Source organism: Papio anubis, chromosome 4 (genome assembly GCF_008728515.1).
Source record: "Papio anubis isolate 15944 chromosome 4, Panubis1.0, whole genome shotgun sequence".
Classification (NCBI taxonomy): domain Eukaryota; kingdom Metazoa; phylum Chordata; class Mammalia; order Primates; family Cercopithecidae; genus Papio; species Papio anubis.
This window is the reverse complement of record NC_044979.1, coordinates 71,347,759-71,371,006: the sequence shown is the minus strand read 5'-3', so window position 1 is coordinate 71,371,006 and position 23,248 is coordinate 71,347,759. Positions and strand designations below refer to the sequence as shown.

At 35.3% G+C, this 23,248-nt stretch overlaps 1 protein-coding gene and 1 long non-coding RNA gene across 7 annotated transcripts in view; one reads left to right on the top strand and one right to left on the bottom strand.

Annotated features, from left to right (window-relative positions):
- Nucleotides 1-23,248, bottom strand: part of ANKIB1 (ankyrin repeat and IBR domain containing 1) — a 155,984-nt gene that overhangs the window by 58,322 nt on the left and 74,414 nt on the right. For 5 of the 6 annotated variants that reach the window (XM_021936054.2, XM_021936050.2, XM_021936053.2 and 2 more), the window contains 2 exons: nt 14,518-14,700; nt 6,105-6,222 (listed from right to left, as the gene is read on the bottom strand). In XM_021936054.2, the coding sequence (XP_021791746.1) occupies nt 6,105-6,222; nt 14,518-14,700 (301 nt within the window). The remainder of the gene's footprint in view (nt 1-6,104; nt 6,223-14,517; nt 14,701-23,248) is intronic. The other variant, XM_021936055.2, reaches the window with a different exon arrangement.
- On the top strand, nt 11,149-12,069 carry LOC103883084. Its single transcript, XR_004183201.1, has 2 exons — nt 11,149-11,259; nt 11,899-12,069. It is a non-coding gene; the product is annotated as an uncharacterized LOC103883084 (long non-coding RNA).

The window sequence follows — 23,248 nt, the reverse complement described above, 5'->3', positions numbered from 1 at the left end:
AGATGTTACTTATTTAACTGAGCAACATACAGGATAATTATACCCACTTTGATTCTAACTGTTTTAAGTCTCTGTAATGCATTACAACACATAAGGAATTCAATAATAACAGCATTAAGGACTACTACCTCTTAAAAATTTATCCTTGGAATAAAGTAATCACAAATAAATGCAAGAATGAGTGCCATCTCCCAAATCTGCTTTAGCTTAGCACATCCAAACAATTTTCTTATATACAGTCATTAAAAGTGGTCATTATAATAACTGTTGAAAAATGTTTAGGATGTTATGTGAAGACTTTTAATAAGAATAATATTGGTTACTGTGTTAAAATGTGTCACATATAAAAAATGTGAGGCATACAAAGTAAAAATAACTTTCTTAGGATAGTATTATTATCTTTTAAAAATTTCCATTATGTTACTTTTTAATAAAAGTAAAAACAACTAATATAACTAGTACAGAGAGACATTAAATATGCTACATTTTAGTCTTTCCTACCACAAATATTTTTCAACAAAATTTGTTTGATTCTATCATATCAGACTCCTTAGCAAATATTTCTTGAATACCTTTTATGTCCCATCCACTATGTCAGGTAGTGGGGATACAATGATAGAAAAACCAGACATAATTCCTTTCCTGTCTCCATGGAACTTAACAGTCTAGTAAGGAGAAAGACATGAGTAAAATAAACAAACAACACCAAAAAATCACCACTGTCAGAAACACCATAAAGAGAGGTAGAAAACCAGAGTCAGGGAGGTCAGAGAGGGCATCCCTAGGGAAATGGCATGGAGTAAACATCTAAAGATGAGCGGGAGTTAACCAGATGAAAGGGGGGAGGGAAAGACATTCTAGAAAGATAGAATACAGCATGTTCAAAGGCCTGTGGCAGGAGGGAGGGTAACACCCTTGTGAAATTAAAAAGGTCAATGTAGCTAGAGCATGGGACTAGAGAAGAAGCACTGTAAGAGATAAGGCTAGAGAAACAGGGCAGGGGCTCAGTCATGCAGGATTTAAAAAAAATAACCACTTCCATTTTCAGTTTAGGAGTGATAGGCAGTCAATGAAAACTCAGGACTAGAGATAGGAAGAACAGGCTGTCATGATTAGATTTGATAAGATTATTTTGACTTTCTTTTTTCTGTAATGTAGTTGAGAGATGATGGCAGTGGAAATGAAGAAGGGCGAAGTTTAAAATTGGGGAGGTGAAACTGACAATTAAGTGATGACAGGATGGGAGAGGAAATGTCAAAATTGGTGTTCCAGGTTTCTGCCTAGAATACCCAGTTGGTTGGTTGATGCTGCCATCTATGGAGTTAGGGAACACTAGAGAACCAGGTTCAGTAGCAAGAACATGATCTTAGTTTTAAACACGATGAGTTTAAGGTAGCTTTGAGATAGATTGGAGGGGCTTTCACATAAGCAATTATATACAGTATGAAATATGGAGCTCAGAAGAGAGGCCTAGTCCAGGGTGGAGAAATGTATTACTTCCAAAAAGTCTTGGGAAAAGGTAACATTTCCCAGGAAAATAACAGAATGAGAAGAGAGGATGTGGGAACACAAATGTTTAATTGCTTGGAAGATGATGAACCTCCAAAGGAGTTAAAAATAAAGCTTCAATATAAATTTATTCTAAGCACAAGCAAATTAGCCTCCATCACGTATTTTGTAAATTATATTCATTTTCTCATTAGGTAATATTCAATTACATAAGTTACTTTTATTACTGGGGAAATACTCAGAGAATGACCTTTGTATTCCTAATCTACTCCTTCTTAAAATGCAACTCCATTTAATAAATACTGCTAAATATTTATGTCGTCGGCTTAATCTACATCAACTTCATTACCTTGGGATTATATTTGACAAGATAGTATAATACTCAAAACTATTTTCCTGTATAAAAATGAATGAATGTTACCAAGGATACAATCTATAAATCTTCCTAATGGTTCAGTTTAATAGCTCTAAAACACAGCCTGTCCTGGCTTTAAGAGCAATTACAGTAAACTATAGTTAATATGCACTGTCTAACTCACAAGCATCACTTACCTTGGTAAATCTTATTTGCTTATCAAATGTCACTGATACTACCTAAACAACAGAGAAGAGATGCTCACTTGAAAACCTAAATTAGCCTCTATTTTATGCCCTAATAGAGGAATGAAATATAGAACAATGCTTTAGTAAGTTATCAATGCCAAGTACGAAAATTTAGTTGGGTTTCATCTTATTGTAAAACAATTAATTTAGGGAAATATCAATAGAGTAAAAATGGAGTTGATCATTTCATAATATTTAATGATACAATGTGTTAACAAATAGGAATAAAATGTTTCTTTTAATTTTGGTGAAATTACAGGTAAAGTTAGATTCTATATGATACTATAGCTTAAGAGTTATGACACAGTATATGATTTGGCTGAATGTAGAGACCTTTGGCAAAGATGGCTATCTGTACACAAAAATGCTATAGTGTAGAAACATTTTTTTTGTTTGCAGTTAGGTATGGCCACGTGACAGTGAGGTGTGGCCACATGACCGAATTCTGCTCAATGAATGAAACATGTGCAGGAGTGACATATGTCACTTCCAGGAGTGGCTCATAAAACTTCCCACAATTGTTCCTTCATGCTCTTTTCTCTTTCTGACTAGTTGGCTGTAACTAGTAGGCCTCGATAGCCCCCAGGACAACCTCAGAAGTGATGTTGTTGGCCAGGCACAGTAGCTCATGCCTGTAATCCCAACACTTTGGGAGGCTGAGGCGGGCAGATCATTTGAGGTCAGGAGTTCCAGACCAGCCTGGCCAAACCCCATCTAGTGAAACCCCATCTCTACTAAAAACATAAAAATTAGCCAGGCATTGTGGTGTGCACCTGTAGTCCCAGCTACTCGGGAGGCTGAGGCAAGAGAATTGCTTGAACCCAGGAGGCGGAGGTTGTAGTAAGCCAAGATCGCACCACTGCACTCCAGCCTGGGTTGACAGAGTTAGACTGTCTCAAAAAAAAAAAAAAGAAGTGATATTAAGATGACAACGTTCCAGTCAGTCAGAGTCCCTGACCAGAGTCCACATCCTACCTAATCTAAATGAAAATGCTTTGGACTATTACATGATTAAGAAACTTTTACTGTATTTAATCCTACATTTTTGTTTCAGCATTAGCCTACCCTAACCAGTAACTATGACGCGGTGGCTCCCCGCTGGTGTACAGCTTCTACTTTTCTGCCAGCTCTACATTATATTTAAATGCATACCTTGCATTTTAAAAATCTCAAGCAAAGGACAGAGTATACCTTCTGGTGCTATGAACCCTAACATAGGTATTTTGTGTTTCTGTACAAGTTTTTTACATTATGACTATTAAGCATTATTATGGGCTGAAACGAAAATATTTTGTTTTTAAAAACTATTCAGAATTTCTAAATTTAATTTTTTTACTCAGGTCTAAAATTTTTTCTATAGAATTTACTTTGAAGTTTATAAACATGGCAATAAAAACATAATTTTATAACAAAAACACTCATTTTCAAAAAATATAAAAATAACATTTTTGGCATATTATCTATTCATTCCAAAACTATTTTCTGAGTGATTAATATATATTAGGCATTATGGAAACAAAAAAAAAATTAAAAGCTGCCATTTCAAGGAGCTTCAAGGATAATATAAAAGAAGCAAATAAAGAGATTACAATATTCCATTCTAAGTGTATGACATATACATGCATGGGATAAAATGGGAATAGACCCATTATATGGGTCCCAGTTGAGACTTTGGAAGACACACTTAGGAAAGGTTTCCTAGAAGAAATGATTTCTAAGGACAAGTTGGAGTGGGAAAGGCAAAGAAATGGGAAGACTGAGAGTCCAGGTAAAGAACTTTATGTGTCATAAAGTCTACTAAAAATTTTGGATGAGTTTAAGTCTGTAGCGAGCCAGTGAAGGGTTTTCAGCAGGGGAATGACATGCTCAGGTTTACATTTTAAAAGAACACAATAGTGGCGGTATGAGAAATTAGTTGGGTGAAAGAAGAATGGTAAAACTGGAGACTAGGACTCTGGGCACCGGAATTTAGATGAAAAGTAATGAAAGCCTTAAGTCAGTGGCAGTGGGAATTGAAAGAGCTAGGGAGGGTGAGAGAAGGCTGAAAGATATTTAGAAAGAGAAATAATGGGACTGTGGCCAAATATGATAGAGACAGAGGACTAAAATATGACTTTCAAGTTTCTGGCTAGGAAAATTAGGTGAATATTGCTGCCCACTAATCAACACAATGGGAGAAATGATGAGTCCAGCTGTGATCATCCGTAGATTGCGAGAAATAATAAATAGGCTTTTAGAAATACAGTAGAATACTTGATTAAAGTCAGATTGTAGACATAATCTTTATTGTTTAGGTGGTTTTTGAAGCCACAGATTTTATGAGATAAATGTGCACAGCAATGTTTCTCAGAGAATAGTCCACTTGGTAGGCTTGTTCACAACACATATTTTTAGGCCTTACACTAGACCTTATGACTTAGATTCTCTGGGGTTACTCCTAGGAATCTACGTTTATTTTCCCAGGCAATTCTTATTTACATTAAAATTTAAGAGCTACAGGTATGTAAGGTGGGAAAAGAATGGCAATTGTAGAACTGTGGGAAACACCAACATTGAAGGTAGGCTGGGTGTGGTGTCTCACGCCTGTAATCCCAGCACTTCGGGAGGGCGAGGCAGGTAGATCACCTGGATTGGGAGTTCGAGACCAGCCTGGCCAACATGATGGAACCTTGTCTCTACTAAAAATACAAAAATTAGCCGGGCATGGTGGTGTGCACCTGTAATCCCAGCTACTCAGGAGGCTGAGGCATGAGAATTGCTTGAACCTGGATGGTAGAGGTTGCAGTGAGCCAAGATCACACCACTGCACTCCAGCCTGGGCAACAGCGCAAGACTCTGTCTCAAAAAGTGTGTTTGTGTGTGTGTGTGTCTATATATACATATTATATATAAAATATATAATACATATATTCCATATATTTTTTTGGTAGTGATTCTGGAGAGTTATATACCACATCATTAACAGTGGTGATCAACGAATGATAAAATAGGGAGTTTAAAATTTTCTTCCGATCAAAAGATTATATAAAAATTTTGGAAGGTGGCATTCTATTTTAGTATAGATGATAAAGATTTATAGTTATTTTAACTATAAATCTGTAACTATAAATCTTTATCAGGGCCTCAAAATGACTAGAATAGAAATTTATCTGGGGCCTCAAAATGACTGGAATAGAATAGCCATTTACTTTTCTTTTTAAATGTATTTTTAGTTTTTATTTTTTAAATTCTGCATTTACTTTTATCTTTTTAAGAATATTTTTAAACCAGAAAATATTTTTCTTTGAAACCAGCCAAAATGTCAAATATCATGTGGGCAATGAAAGGAGCCAACCCAGCATGTGAGAGTGCCCAGAATGTCTGTCATAAAGATTACAGAGAACTTAAAACAAACTAAGTACTTAGGAAAATTTTGTTATACAAAGTTAGTTATGTCTAAAAAAAACAAAACAAAGCAAAATAAAACAAAAAACAAGAAAACCACCCTTAAAAGGGACAATATATTTTCAAGGTGACCCTTTAACTTCACTTTGTGACTTCATGGGAGAAACAGCTACTACATAAAATAAATACAACTGACAATACAAATAGCACAATTCTTAGGTATTTAATTGAACTACCATAATTTTATACTTGAATGACTTCAGCAAAAATTAATATCAAAACCAGGGCTAGGACTATGGATTTCAATGCTCAATCTCACTCAAATTAGACATATTTCTAAAATTAGACAATCCATAATTTGCTTTAGTAGCTCAATTTCTAAAAGGAATTTTCCAATTTCTCCTCTTAGATATATGCCAGTTTATACTTCAACACACAAGATGTTATGAAGAACTGAGTATAGAAGTAACAACTGCACAAAACACAACTTAGACTTTTTTAACCAATCATTTTGTTCTGTATTCATATACAAAAATAGCCCTTTTAAAAACTCAGAAGTTTCAAAAGTTACTTATGTTATCAGAAGCATAAGACATTTCTTTCATTACCATGAGCTCGAAGTAAAGCTTCAGCAGTAAAGAGAGGAGCCTGAAGCATGTCTGCAGTTTCCACAATAAGCATATCTTTTAGTCTACGAAGATCCTGAGGCCTTAATCCTTCATATGGCTTTGAAAAGAAAAAAAAATAAAGTTAAATGGGCATTATACTCATAGGAAGTATCAAAATGCCTATAAACAATATATAGTCAGTACTATGTATCCACAGTTCTGCATTCCATGGATTGGATCAACTGTGGATTGAAAACATTTGGGGAAAAAAAAAAAAATGGTTGTGTCTATACTAAACATGCACAGACTTTTTTTTGTCATTATTCCTTAAATAACACAGTATAACAACTAATTACATATTATTTGCATTGTATTAGTTATTGTAACTAACCTAGAGATGATTTAAAGTATATGGGAGGATGGGCATACATTACATGCAAATACTACCCATTTTATATAAGGGACTTGAGTATCTGTGGGTTTTGGTATCCATGAGGGTCCTGAAACCAATCCCCACGGATACTGAGGGATGACTGTACATGATTATCATTTAAAATCTTTCTATTTAAATTTGTTTATTAAACTTCAAAAGGCTTTTTTAATGCTCCACTATCATGGACTTCAAACTGCCCTTTCACAAGTCTCTTTTATGCTATAAAACAGATGCTGGGACTCATGTACCTTATCATTCTAAAAATAAAATATCATAGTATAAGGGCAAGACCATCTTATCTTACAGTTTTAAAATTTTGGATTATACAAAAAGTATGAGAAATAAAACCCTACAATTCCACCATTGAGCAATAATTATTCAAGTTCTTGGGTATTATTGTCCAGTCTGTTCTTTCTACAAATCAACTGAGTATGAATATATATGTTCATTTAGGCACAGTTTTGGGTATCCTATCAACATAAAAGAAATGGAGCAGAACTTGGTGAATGCCCACAGTCTCAGCTACTAGGGAGGCTGAGAAGTGGGAGGATCACTTGAGCCCAGGAGTTTGATGCTGTAGTGTGCTACAAGCATGCCGGTGAATAGCCACTGCAGTCTAGCCTGGGCAACATAGTAAGACCTTTTTTTTTTTTTTAAAGGAAAGTTAACCAAAACTTTTCTATATAGGAATACTATTAAGTAAGAGAGAAAGAAGCACTGTAATTTCATCCAAATTATCCTTTAAAAAGCCCCAAACTATCACATACAATTTGCTTCTAAGCTAATTTATGAAACATGAGTTCCCCTACAAAAACTTAGTAAATTCTTTAATGGTTAAATTAGTACTACCCATTCCAGTACAGAAGTCATACATTGCTTCTAGAAAATGTATTCCAAATCCAGACTTGGGATTCTAGGTACCCCTCCTAGCCTCAGCAATGACAGTGAATACTTCCTGATATTCCCAATGGTGGCAATTGCATACGTCCTGGTCTTATATTGTAAATGTTCTTTTTCAGGTTAGCCATCATTCGACTTCATTTACGTTGAACCAAATAGGGAGAGAGAAAATGGTGAATTTAATCATGATTCTCCAGATCAGTGTTATCTAGAGAATGACAGTGCAAGTAATGTATAGGAGAAAATTAGCTTTGCTTGCAGTTCTGACATAATGTATCTGAAGATTTAATTTTAGGTAAATGAAGAAAGAAGGGATAATATGAAACAATCTGCCTAGATCCAGTTTTTTAAAATGCATGTAGTTTTAAACTTCAATAGGTAACAGTGGAAGAAAAATAATTCTTAAAGGATAAAGACACACTGCCTTCATGAACATGTAACATATGCACTCTGAATCTTCACAACAGAACTGTAATTAGGTCATGTGAAGCATTTCAATACATTGCTTAGTCCCAAGTGGGCACTACTTCTCTCTTCCACAAGGCAGATTAAAATGAAGGTGCCTTTCTCTTTCCTGTTGCAAAGATAAACTGCTTCTATTTTCAGACTAAACAAACCAGCAATAACCTTCAAAGCAGTCAGTACTGACATAAAGAAAAAGAAAAACTAAATTTAAAAGAAACATGAATAAAATTACCTCTTTTGCATCAGTGCATACTACTGCTACCAAAGACCACTGAAAAATTGTGAGACAGCCTATCATACAAACTGCACTACCTTCATATTATTATAATAGTTCTCTTCAAAAATTATTTCAGAAAGGTTGTCACGTAAAGGAGTTATGAAAGTATTTGTTCTTATTCTTTTCACAAGGAAAACAGCCTCCCCTTCCTATCGGTAAAACATGTTTATTGTTAAAAGAAAAAAAAGAATAGGCACTTATTTACCCAAAAGTATCTGTAACTGTTAAAAATTTAAAAGATGTTTAGATGCTCAGGGAGAAAGGATATTTCTAATTCCTCTTAATAGCAATCTCTCATTAGCTGATCCATGAGCTTAGCTTGGGAGGGAGGGAGGAAAAAATAGCCAGGAAAGTTTTTAGGATTCTTTGACCCTTCCCTTCATTTCCGCTTCCTCTCTCCTTATTCAGCAGTTCTTCCTTGTGCATGAAGACCTAGGCTACCCTGAACCGTACTCTGAAATGACAGGAAGCCAGCAGCTTCTGCAGAGCAGAGTAGGTTAAACCTGCTAACTAATATAGTCAGCAATGTCCAGCATGAGTTTCTTGCCAGAAAAAGAACGTTGAGCCATTTAAAGTTATATAGACTAAGAGAGGGGAAGGGAAGGATGATTCTTTAGATGGGCTTTCATAGCAGCATATTGCCCACTTTTCCCTTCATATACTCGGATGCAGCCGCACAGTCCTACTCCTACAGAATCTGACCCCAACCTACGTCTAATACTCGCCAATTTTTCTGTTCTCCCTTTGGTGTTTAAATAAATTGAACACACTCTTCCTAGCCATCACTTAAATATCTCATTTAAGAATCTCTTTACAGCAGTTCCCACTCTTCAAAATTACATGTTCACTTACTTTTAAACTTATTTGTGTTTCTCTCTCCCTGTTGGAACGTAAACACCTAGAATGTAGTCACTTATCTTTGTTCCTCCAAGCATCTAAAACAGCGTCTAGCAGTCACTCAGTTTTGTTGAATGATGGGAATAAGAAGTGGATTTTACCAATTTATAATTTAATTATTTGGAGGAAAAGACTAAATTAAGAAGTTATAGAAATATATTATACACTGTCCAGATCATTAACTAAATTAAAACTCAGCTGAAATATACATTTCACCTTCAGAACATAAATTTTTAAAAGTACCTAAATATATGACTTAATACAATCACACAGCAGGCCATGTAAAATCACTAGCATAAGCAAAATAATCCAGAAGTCAACCAAGGTCAAGGTAGAAGGTACAAATATAAGTTTTAAAGAAAGCACTGACGTTTTTAAAAATTCAAGGGGGCTTGGTGTGGTGGCTCACACCTGTAATCCCAGCACTTTGAGAGGCTGAGGTGGGTGGATCATTTGAGGTCAGGAGTTCAAGACCAGCATGGTCAACACGGTAAAACCCTGTCTCTACTAAAAATACAAAAATTAGCCAGGTGTGGCAGTGGGTGCCTGTAATCCCAGCTACCTGGGAGGCTGAGGCAGGAGAATCACTTGAACCCGGGAGGCGGAGGTTGCAGTGAGCTGAGATCCTACTACTGTACTACAGCCTAGGCAACAGAGTGAGACTCTTTCTCAAACAAAAAAATAATTTTAAAAAAATTCAGGTAAAACTCATAACATAAAATTAACCATTTTAAGGTGTACAATTCAGCAACATCTAGAACACTTTCAGTGTTGTACAATCACCTTTATCTAGTTTCAAAACATTTCCATCATTCCAAAAGAACGTCCTATAAACATTAAGCAGTCACTCCTTATAGCAGTCACTCCATAAAGCTCTGAAATGCCCAGTTCTTGGCATTTTAGTTTTCTCTCTCCTTATTCAGCTGTTCTTGCCTGAGCATCACAGGACGCCAGCAGCTCCTGCAGAACAGAGTAGGTTAAACCTGCTAACCAGGTAGCCAGCTAAGGCAATGTCCAGCATATGAGTTCTGTTTCTACGGCTTTTATCTGTTTGGATCTTTCATATAAATGGAATCATCCAAATGTGACCTTTTGTGTCTGGCTTCTTACACTTAGCATACTGTTTTTGAGGTTGATCTATATTATATACAGCATGTATTAGTAGTTCATTCCTTTTTATGGCTGAGCTATATTCTATTGCGTGTATATCTCACATTTTGTTTACCCATTCATTAGGTGATAAACATTTGAGTTGTTTTCACCTTTTGGCTATTATAAATAGTACTGCTGTAAACATCCAGGTAATATAGGCATTTATTTGAGTATGAAAGTATTACTCTTTACATTGTGAAAATAGTAGACAAAACAAATCCAATATGCGTTGAAAAAATCTACCAAACTAGAAAAATACAGGGACATGTGATCATAGTATTAGCAAGTCACAAATTCAGAAGACAAAAAGGAAAAAAATTTATACCTCTGAATACCATGTAAGTAAAAAACTTAGGATATGGAAAAATACACAAAGTTCTCTTAGAAAGCATTAAGAAAACATACTTCATAGAAAATGCACAACTGAACAGTCAATTTACACAATAATCAGAGAAATAAACAAGGTACCATTTATTTGTCCAAATTGGGTAAATAATAATAACAATGATAATATTCAATGCTAGCAAGAATGTGGAGAAAAAGATTCTCTAATATACTAATGAACTAAAAGTAAATCAATGTAATCTTTCTGGACAGTTTAAGAGCATCTGACAAAGTTTAAAATCTTATGACCCATCAAACCAATTTCTAAAGACACATAGGAACTACACTTTTAAAATGTGTATACAATGCAATAATGATGACTATGAAGTAATAATCATGATTACAGTAGCAGACAATTAGCTAATGTTGAAAATGAGTCAGGCACTGGTCGAAGCATATACATATATTAACTCATTAAGGATCACTATAACCCTATGAGGTAGGGACTGTTAATTTCATTTTAAGAAGAGACTGAGACAGAGAGTTTAAGTAATCTGCTCAAGGTCACATAGTAAGTTAGTCATTGGGCAAAGATATGAACTCAGACAGTCTGGCTCTAGAATCCGTATTTTTAACTACACTAATGGCACAATTGGATAAAGAAGATATATATCAGGCAAATATTCACTGTAGCCTTGTTTTTAAAGGTAAAAATACATAAATTACTTAGATGTTTGGCAATAGGTAAATGTTTAAAATATGTACATTATATGTTCTGACTTAGGAGAGATGTTCATGATATATTGTTAAGTTGAAAAAATATAGAATACAATGTATGACATGATCTTACTTTTGCATTAAAAATTCAATATACATATATGTTTGCTTAACTCTGGTAGTACACATAAGAAACTGTTACCACTTGGGATACAGTCAGGATGAAGAAATTATTTTACATTTTTAGCAATAAATACTCATTATAAATGTCAGGAAATGCATGAAAATAGACAAAATAATAATTGTAAAGGAGATTACCTATAATCAAAATGATCGTTTTGGTATACTTCAATATTCTTCTTGTACATAGTCATTTTTTTCCCATAGAATTAGTATCAAACTATTCTGTAACTTTTTTCTTAACATAATAATAGTTATATTAAGTCCATTTAGATCTTAAATCTACTGATAATGCCTACTGTTATTCCCTGATTCAATTATAAATTAAAATAAGACGGTATTTTGGGGAAAAAACTAAATGTCTTACAATTTAATTACATTAATATTATTTCTGGAAATTACTATAATAATTTAGTCTTCTGACTAAATTACTATACTAATTATTACAGTAAAAATTTCTGTTTGACTCAAGATAATGGATTGTCAAAAAGAAGGCAATATGGTAAGTGGAAGTTGTTTGGACCTGAAGTCAGAAGAATCAAGTTCAGCTCACTTTGATTCCGGCAAGTTACTCAGTTATTTTCCAGTTTTTCTTCCTCATTAAAAAAAGGTGGGGAGGAGAGGACAACTGTCATTCAAGGTTCCCATGTGGATTAAATAACCATGTGAAGGGTCAGCAAAATGCTTAGGGCACAGGCCCTCTCTCTTTCTATATGTACTTAATATGAATAAGCTTGTCTATAAAATAACCTAACTACAGAAACAAAAGATTTTTTAAAAAGTAAATTTTAATCCCAACAAACTCAGCTCTTTTGGCCATATGGAGAGTATAAAGCTCTGAAATTGTTGGGAATCCATAGAGAAAATAAACAACACGATCATATGATTATTTTTCTAAACATGTACAAACCAATAGTTACATAATACCTTTTAGAATCAAGTTAGCACTAAACACTGAGGAATCAGAATCCTTTTGGGAGGAAAAAATTTACTGGGTTATAATTTCTTTAAGAAATATCTATGGATGCCTATTTTGTGCAAGCAGTGTTTCAAACACTGAAAATAGTCTGCTGAATAGGCACATATGGCTCTACCCTTCACGGAGTTGACAGTCTAATAGGAGAGAAAGGCAATAAACAAGTAAACAAATACATAAAATAATCATAGCATGTGATAGGTCCTATGAAAAATAAACGGGTATAAAGTTTCAGATAAGACAGCAAGAATAGGTTTTGAGATCTATTACACAATGGTGACTACAGTCAATAACAATGTATTGTATATTTCAAAATAAGAGTACATTTCAAATGTCTCATCTTAAAAAATGATAGGTGAGTTAGGGATAGATATGTTAATTAGCTTGATTTAATCATTCCACATTGTATATACGTACCAAAACACAACACTGTACTCCCAAATGTATACAATTATTATTTTTCAATCAAAAATACTACTAATAAAAAAGAATTAAAAAGTTAAAAAGGGCATATAGTAAAGAATATTGGGAAGAGAGGAGACCTATTTTAGAAAGAATGGCAAAAAATAGCTGGGAGATTTCAGACGCAGGAAAGAGCAACTGCAAATGCCTTGGTGTAGTCTAGGCATTACAATGAGAGCAAGGTGTTCTGGGGAAAAATTAGGTCTGAGGTAATGCTGGAAAGGTATAGTGGTCAGATCACATAAGGGCTTACATCTGAGCAAACAGTTTGGATTTTATTCTAAGTACAATGAAAAATCATTAAATGATTTAAATGATATGTATAACATTTAAAATGTCATTCTGAATCCTGTGTACGATATGGATTCTAAAGATACAAGAATAGAAAGAAGAAGACCAGTAAGGAAACCATTACAGCAGCTCAGATAAGAAGTGAAGGTGGTGAGCGCCTAGAGAGGTAGGAGTACAGGTTGGGAAGAACAAATTAATTTACGTTGCATTTTTGGAGGTAAAATTGACAGGATTGCCCAACTGTTTGGATGTGATGATTAAGAAAATGTGAGGAATCAAGAATGCTTCCCCCATTTACGCTTGAGCAACTCAGTGGACAGAGGTAATATTTATTGAGACCGGGAAGACATAAAGGAAAATCAGAAGAGAATGTTGTCCTCAAAGCCTAGAGAAAAGTGTTTCATTAAGAAAGGATTGGTCAATTGCGTCAAGTGCCACTGAGGAATTCAAGTAAGATGAAGGCAGAAAAGTAAAACTACTACATTTGGCAACATGTCACTCCATGATGGGGGGCAGTTCCATCAGAGTAGAAGGGAAGAAAGTCATACTGCAGTGGGCTAAAGAGTGAATGGAAGGTGAGGAAGCGGTTCTCTCCTAAGAAGATAAGAGATATGGGGCTACAACTCAAGGGGAAGAGAGACAGGGCTAGGGAAGGGTTGAGTCAATGGCTGCTTTTATGTTTTTTGTTTGGTTTTTAAGATGGGATCTACCAAAGCAAGTCTGTTGATACGATCAATCCAAAGGAGAAGGTGAGACTGATGAACAGGAGGACTGGAGTCTGGTAGTACGAGGAGTGAATAGGATTCATACCTCACACCAGCACCTTATTTATAAGTAAACACACTCATATATGACAGACAAAAGACCCATAGCTCCAGGTTTCCTAGATGTTATTATTTATTTTTAAAGTTCGAGACAGGGTCTCACTTTCTCACCAGGCTGGAGTACCCTGGCATGATCATAGCTCATGGCAGCCTTGAACTCTTGGGCTCAAGTGATCCCCTTGCCTCAGCCTCCTGAGTAGTTAGGACAATGAGTGTTGGCCACCATTCCTGGCAAATTTTTAAGATTTTTTGTAGAGATAAAGTGTTGCTATAGCCCAGGCTAGTCTCAGAACTCCAGTGCCTTGGCCTCCCAAAGCACTAGAACTACAGGCATGAGCCACCGTGGTTGGCCTAGATGTATTTTTATACTTTATGGCTATGAAGATGACAGGATATTTAGAATACTGTAAAGAAGAACACACAAACTGAGTTTTAAAGAAGAAAAAAAATACAAAACAACATACAATCTAAAATTACATGTAATTTTTTTACTGAGAAAAAAAAAATAAACTGACCTCTCGTTTGTCTAATGCAGCATATTCAGCTTCTATTTCTTCAGCCTCAGGATCCCGTGAGAATACCATTTGAGATTCCAGATTGAGGGCCAAATCTTTGTGGTGTTGCTTTTCAGCACAATCACAAGGAGTATCTTTATTTTCATTCTCAGCAAACAAGTCTCCTCCATGTTTTACTAAAAGCTAAAAAAGTTTTTTTCAAAAACTTGCAACCACAGGTTTAAGTATTTCACGCTATTTTTAAAACATTAAAAATATAATAAAATTAACACAACAAAAATGCAACAGTATGTACAGTATGCATTTGAAATGACAAAAAAAAAGGTATTCAGATACCAGTGGCTTCTGATTTTAAGATTAGTAATTCTTGTTTTTCAGTAATGAGTTCCTCTCGTTAAAAAAAAATTTTTAAAAATCCAAACCCAATTTTTTAAACTTCAGAAATTCTTAAGCATTTTGCTTAGTCCAAAAATAAAATTTGAAAAAGTTTATAGTTATTCAGTACTTTAAATTTGTTAATTTCTAATTTCTATAAATCTTTCTTAAACAAGGACACTGCTGATACTGTTAATTTAACTACTAACGTCTGGATGTCCTGGCATGGCAGACAAAAGTTTCATTCATTATCCAGTGAAACACTGAAATGAAATTAGGACGAGCAAGTCACTGAGGTAAAGCTGTTTTCAATATTCTTCAAAGGGACTAGCTACTGATAGCCACATTGGGAAGCTAAGTCTATCCATCTCTCTTTGACCCAAAGAAATCCCACCTTTAAAAACACATGGAATAGTGATTTGACTTGTTTAGTAATGAGGTTTCTGCTAGCTTTGCAGAAATTAAGTATGTTGTTATTAAGGGCTATAGGTGCAAGTTTCCCATTATGTCTGCAAAGACATTAAGAAGGGCATGAATGCCAGGAGAGCCATATCTAAGACAACTCTAATGGACAGCCTGACAGTCACAGGATTATTTTTGTTTTTGTTTTTGAGACAGAGTTTCGATCTGTCACCCAGACTGGAGTGCAACGCCATGATCGCGGTTCACTGCCACCTGGGTTCAAGTGATTCTCCTGCCTCAGCCTCCCAAGTAGCAGGGATTACAGGTGCCCGCCACCACGCCCAGCTAATTTTTGTATTTTTAGTAGAGATTGGGTTTCACCATGTTGCTTAGGCTAGTCTTGAACTCTTGACCTCAGGTGATCCACCCACCTTGGCCTCTCAAAATACTAGGATTACAGGCGTGGGCCACTGTGCCTGGCCATAGGATTCTTTTATAGGATTCAGTCATACTCATAATAATATAGTAGGTCACTATTTATTGTTTTCTAAACACTTTAAAGCACACACTCTCATTTAATATTAACAACCCCATATAACAGGGGTATTATTGTATCTCAGAATAGTTAAGTAGCTTGACTAACTAAAGTTACCCAGCCAGTAAGCAGTAGAACTGGGATCTGGACATGAGTTTGATCAAGTTTTTAACCATGACTGGAAACTATACTGACTCGTAAGTAGGTAGGCTAATCATATAAATCGAAGTTAAATGCATTCTGGGTCCATCTTGAAGTTCTGCCCAGACTCTTACTTATGATCTAAATATTAACACTTTTTAGAGATTTTCATTTTGCATGAGTTAATCAAAATGGTAGTTTCTTTTTATTTTCTTCCAAATAATTTTATCTTCTTTCCCTCCTCAACAAATACACAACCTTCCTATAAAGTTCTTCGGAACTGGAATCCTCACGGTTCTCCTACAGTCCTAAGAATCCTCACAAAACAAGGGGCTTATATCAATGCCAGATCTGGAAGCCATGGGCTAACTTGACAAGCCCCCTGGATTTGACTTTAGCTTCTTGCTCTAGCCAGAGGTATGCCTTAGAGCTAAGGTGGTTTCTAAGTTGTAAAAATAAGCAAACCACCCGAGACTATGAAATATAGACCTGCGGCCACAAAGCTTAAAATATTTACGATCTGGTCCTTTACAGAAAAATGTTTGCTAAGAATGGCTCTAAATTGTCATTCTGGCAGCCACCTTCTAGATTCCAAGAGCAAGGTCTTATCAGCTGCTACTTACCACCTAGACCCTTTTTAGTGCAAGTGTGGTCTGGGGACCAGTGGTATCTCCTGGGAATTTGTTAGAAATGAAGAATCTCAGCCTCATCCCCCAAACCCCTCCAAGCCCAGGCCTCTGAATCAAAATGTCATTCTGATCTCCAAGAGATTCTTTTTGCACATAAATGTTTGAGAAGCAATGAGCCTAAAGTACAACCAAAGTTGCCGTGGAAACTGATAAATTTATATTACCTAATTTATTCAATACTGGGAACTTGTAGTAAATCCAGAGACTTATCATATCCATAGCAGGATCTATTACTGTTTTTACCCTCTCTGTTTCACAGGTTACCAACACCTAAATACACAATATACTATCTGTTCCTGACTGCTACAGAACTAAAGACCTGACTTTATTCTTGAGTTCTCTATTTAGAGTCATAGAAAATTATTTCTAAAATGCATGCTGGCATAACTTTCAAAATCAGGATTTGGTTTACTTTGCAACAGATATCACTATCATTGCACAAAAAAATAATAAATTTTAGAAAACAAGACAAATCATCTTTAACTTAATGCCCTAGTCTTCCTTAACAAAAGCAAAGACAACAAAATTAAAGAAGTTGTACCCTAACAGAATCTTGGTAAGGGGAACCTTATTAAAAGGATATGCCAGAATGTGGACTTCACTCATTGGGGGGTTAAAAAATGTGTTTGAAGAGGGGATGTGTAAGAAGTCATTGTTGAAGGTAACTGCTGACCATTCTTAGAACTTGAGTGAGAATGACTGGTAAACTATCTTTGCAAGGTATTCCCTAATGAGTTTGACTGCAGTTGGGGTAAGGGAACCATAAAGACCTGTATCTCATTGCTGCAATTTGGCACCTGTAGAGAAACTCATAATCAATTATGAAATGGGAGGATCCACGTTTGTAGCATTAGACTTGGCTATGAAAATCCACCTGTAGGTTACCTTGGCATGGAAGACAGCTGACAGCAATAATGCCCGACATTGAGGAGAATGTGTTAAAAAGTACTTCAGCTTGCTGACTTTTAGGGCATAAAGTCAGGAACACCAGTAAGTAAAAAGATGCATTAAGGGGAGATAGCTGCCAAAGTGTTGTGGAATAAACTTAGGTGTCTTAATTTGACAAAATAGAAAGTTATGTCTGGTTCTGAAGAATACTTTTTAAATGCTTCAACCAAAGCATCCAACTAAGTATCTGCTTTCCCAGTCTCAAATTAGCTAAGGAGGACTTAATAGGAGGACTGAATGTTTTACTTAAATATGGTTGTAAGCCTATCTTGGTGCACATAAAATGTTCTACCTTAAAAGAAACCAAATTATCATGATCGCAATGTATCTGTTCTTCTATTATGCCTTTCTTTCCATTCACAGTTCCAGAGGAAGAGGGGGAGGGGACTTTAAGAGAGGTAACCCCTACTATTCAAGACAAATCCTACCCCATTCCTTTGATCACCCTCTAAATGGGTGGTGACTCTGGATTGACTTACTCAGGATCATAACTTAATCCTGCTATCCTTCTAGTTACTTTCCTAAAAATTTTCTATCTTTCTTGGCCTTCACATTTCTCAAATTAGTTATTGATACCAACTGTCTCTCAATTTCCTCAGCAAATGACTCAATTATACGCAGGAATCTGACTTCTGCCTGGACTATGTTACTGAAACAATATTCCACAAAGTCATTAATACCTCTTAACTCTCAAATCCATCAGCGTTTCTCAGTCCCCCAATTCCTTTACTTTTCTGCAGCACATCACAAGATTGACCAGCTCCTCTCCTTGAAATTCTTCTCTTGCATCTTTGACATTGTATCATCTTGGTTCTTTTATTTCTCTATTTTTTTGTGTTTCCCTCATAGGCACTACTTCTTGTTCTCATCTCTTTGAACACAGGCATTCTTCAAATTGATGCTGCGACTTTAAATCTGTTATTTTATCTATAACCTAAAGTCTTTCCCTTGCTTCTCTCCTCTATACATTATCCTGCTTTTAATTGTTAACTTTATGTAGGTAAACTCAATTCTAAATTCTAAATGAGTGTCTATATTCTTTATTCCCTAACACTTTCGTCATAATTGTCAACAGCCTGCCTATCATTTCATGTAGATAAGCTAGGATGTCAATATCCAGCCTTCTAAATGAAAACTCAATATATTCTCCCTTCCTTTCAACCAACTCCTACATTTCACCTCATTTTCCAATGTCTGTTCATTGTTAGCAGGCTTTGAAGTTGCTCGGGCTCAAAACCATGTCCATGTTATTTAAAAATAAAGTTAATTAATTTTACTCTAATTATAGATGTGACAGCAGGTATAGAGAATGTACACAAATAAAAAAGAGAATTATATCATCTAAAGAGAGCTCACTATTGTCAATATTAAACATTATAGAGCCTCCATCCTTTTTTTTTTTAACCTTTCTTTCCCTTGCTTTCTTATTATCAACTGACTGAGTCACCAAAGGTTAACAGTTCTTCACAATGTCCCTGGCATCTGCCTCATTCTTTCCATCTCCAGTACCACCACACAAACCCAGATGCTTTGTCAGTTCACACCAGAATTAGCGCATTAATCTTCTAACTCCTATCACTCCTTCTAATACATTGGTTCTCAACTTACCAATGTCTGGGGTCCCCTCTCACAAATTTAAATTTTATTAGTCTGAGATTTCTGTGTAGTCACGCTTTGAACTACTGTTCCAGCACAAATGTTTTCAAACTGTGTAAGAATTATCTGGGTAGCCCGATAGTCACATTAGGTGGATCTGGAGAAGGGACTGTAAGATGTATGTATACTTTTTACAGGTGATTCCAATATAGGCAGCCCACAAATTATGCTCCAAGCCAGGGTTCTCAAGCTTTAAATAAGAATCCCTTTGGGATTTTGTTAAACTAGATTCAAATTTGGTTGGTCTTGGATGGAGCTGAGATTTTGCATTTCCAACAAGTTCCCAGGTGATTGATGCCAATGCCAGTCTGAGGACGATTCTTTTGAGTAGCAAGGCTTTAAGAAATACTGCTTTGGAAGTACGCCATTCAAATCTATTGTACATTACAACCATCAGGCTAATCTCATCATATATGCTTTCATAATATCACTCTCCGATTAAAAATTCTTTTTTTCTTTTTTTTTTTTGGAGACAGGATCTCGTTCTGTCACCCAGGCTGGAGTACAGTAGCATGAGCATGGCTCAATCTGTATATGTCTGAGACCTAGAACAGTGCTTCTCAAACTCTGCCATGCAAATAATCACCAGGAGAACTGGCTAAACATTTCTGCAATCTATTCCCAGAGATACAAGTTCAGAATGTGAAGGTCTGGTTGGGTCAATAATTTGTTAATTATAACAAGTTGTCAGAACTGATGCTGCAGGTCTGAGAGCCACATTTTGAATAGCCTCCTCCAAATACTTAAACTGAAATATTACCCACTCCAGTCTTACTACTACCCATGAAATCTTACAGGATATGTAAAACTAAAATTATCTCTCCTTCCCTTCAATACCTGTAACAGTCACTGCCTAGTTAATATAGGCCTTAGCATCGTAACATTTGAGGGACAATAATGAGATCACAACTATCTTGATTAAAAATTAGAAAACAGAGGCCCAGACAGGCAAAGTTACTCAGCTGCTGAACCGGGAATATAATTCCTGTATTCTTTATACAGTTTTAAAACTCTAGGTACTAAAAACACAATATAATTAGGTAATATTCTTCAGTCTGACCTGTGAATGGTTTTTATGACTTTTCAATGAAATGTGAAATGCTCTGATAGCTGCCAAAGTGTCAAACAGGCCCTGTAGCTGTAAAGGAAAATGTGTGACTTACCACCTTTGGTTTTATAGTGACCTCTATTTGATCTGACATGAAACAGCTACACTTAAAACTCTGAATAAGCAAGTAGGGCACAGGTGAGTAGGAAATATCTAAGATAACACTCATTTTTAAAAAATTCTTTTCACAAAGAGTAAAGCACCATCAACAACAACCCCTGTCGCATTCACCATTTACTGAATCACTACTACAGGTTAAGCACTAATGGAAACATAATGAGGCCTAAGGACTAGGGTTGCTCTATGGAAGTCTACCAAAGGAAGAAATATCACTGGATGTTTTACTAAGCCATGCTAATAGAACTAACCCACCACCCCTCTCAAGTCCATTCCTGTTCCCAAGTAGAAAACAAAAACTCTCAGCAACTAAAAACAGTATATTATTTATTAAATTTTTGTCAGACTTATGTTTTAATGGAGCTTTATTTTTGTGTACTGAGTATCCATTACGTGGTACTTTTTAAGTCCTTCGTATAACTGAAGCTTATAGGACCTGTTACATATTGATAATGTCATTTTATGTATTTAAAATAAGCTTCAAGTATGGAGTCATCTTAGGCCAAATCAAGCCTGCTGCCTGTTTCTGTATAGCCCACAAACTAAAAACAGTTTTTACATTTTCAAATGGTTGAAAAGAACAAATAGAATTATTTCATGACATATGAAAATTATAAGCAATTCAAATGGTGATGTCCATAAATAAAGATTTATTAGAACACTGCCATTCTCTTTTGTTTCTGTATTGTCTATGGCTGCTTTCAGGGTACAATGTCAGAGTTGCCTAAAATATTTATTTTCTGGGCTTTCACAGAAAAAAGTTTGCTGACCTGTAAATAATTTTTAGAATATTAAATAAAATTAGAATTTTAGGTGCTTTATTTATAGTCTGTCCTTAATAAATGTTTATCATATAAGCATTTCCAATTTCCAAACAATTGTAGACTATTCCTCTGTGTTATTTTTATCTCACAAATAATTTAGAATAATTAATTTGTGAAACTCCAGGATTTTCTGTGTAAGGGAGTTCTGAAAAATATGCCAAAGTGAGGATTCAACACAAAGCACTTGATGTTAGAAAGTGGCCACAGAAGTAAACAGAGGAACTGGTCCAAAGAGACAGAGGTCTACTCTGCCATGGGTAGTATGAGTTTCATGTAATTAAAAAAAAAGAGGGAGACCCAAGGTAAGTGCAGGTATCAATACTGGATAAGGAGATAATGGCAGCATCACTAATAGAATCTAGAGTCAAGAATCAAGCACTAGTGAAGTCTCTACTGGGTAGAAAAGAAGATAGTACACTTTTTAAAATGCTGAATTTGACAGATTGTTGGATATCCATATGAGGAAGTCAACCAGGCAACAATACAGCATGAAGAAGTTCAGAGAAGTCAGGTCTAAGCATCAGTGACATAGATAACCAATGCAACTCTCTACATACCGTGTGATACCTTCACACCTGGAGGTTCCCTGAAGAACTCTATAATTAAGGGGTTTTAATTTTATGTTCTCTCTGTGTATGTGTGTGGGGGCACTTATTACAGAACATAATTATTACAGGGAGATGGGGAAGTTTTAAAATAAATATTTTATTTCTATGGTACAAAATAATGAGCTATAAGAAACTGTTTAAATTATTAAATGCCAATGATGACTTCATCATCTCTATCCTTAAATAAATATACCAGGGAGAAAAACATTTTCAACAACTAAAGAAGATATACTTCCACAGATGTAGTTAAGAAACAGGTTGGCCCTAACAATGGGAAAAAAGATAATCTCTTTGATCTTAAAGGCTAGACACTAAAAATGGGATATATTTTATTGCAATAACAGGCTAATAGAGAATTTGTGTTAAAAGGAATCTTCCAAATAAATCTAAGATCATCTATTCCAACCACCCAAGAGGAAACTATTACAGTAGCTGAGTGACACATGCAAGGTTCCACAGACTGTTACTCTGAGGACCAAGACTACAAATCAATGCTCCCTCCACCATATAATCTCTTAGTCTCATGAAACATTAATAAATATCTGATGACACTCTTTCATTCAACCCAAACCTTTATATCATGCTTAGTACCAATGAGCACTATAAACATTAGAAAGCATTATACAAATGTTAGTTATTATAACTATTATTCTTACAGCCAATGACTAAAAGTAATGATATAAAGAAATAAGTTTAGAAAAAAAAATTTTAAATTAACCATGATAGTAAACTTTGTAAGAGACATCTAAGCCTTTCCTGTTCATCATAGTAGTATGATACCACCTGAAAATAACTAGAGACTCCTACTAAGAATTAAGTTGTACAGTTAAACAGGTCACATATTTTAATGTATAGTCAGCCCTCTCTATCTGTGGTTTCCACATCCTTAGATTCCACATCCCTGGATTCAACCAAAAGCAGGTAAAAAATATTTGGAAAACAAATAGGGATGGTTGTGTCTATACTGAACATCCACGTTTTTTTCTTGTTATTATTCCCTAATGACACTTATATTGTACTAGGTATTATACGTAATCTAGAGACAATTTAAAGTATAAGGAGGATGTGTGTAGGTTATATGCAAATACTGTGCCATTTTCTATAAGGGATTTGAGCATCTGTGGATTTTCGTATCTGCAGAGAGTCCTGGAACAAATCTCCCTTGGATACCAAGTGACAACTGTATTTATTGTATGCACTTGTACAAGAAAAAAAAAATAAGGCTTCTGGAGATAGTTAATATATGCTTCCCTGAGAAACTCTTCTGGTTTAATTAGCAGTATGCATAATAAAAAATAATTAAGGGCCTAAGGCTGGACAAGAGTATA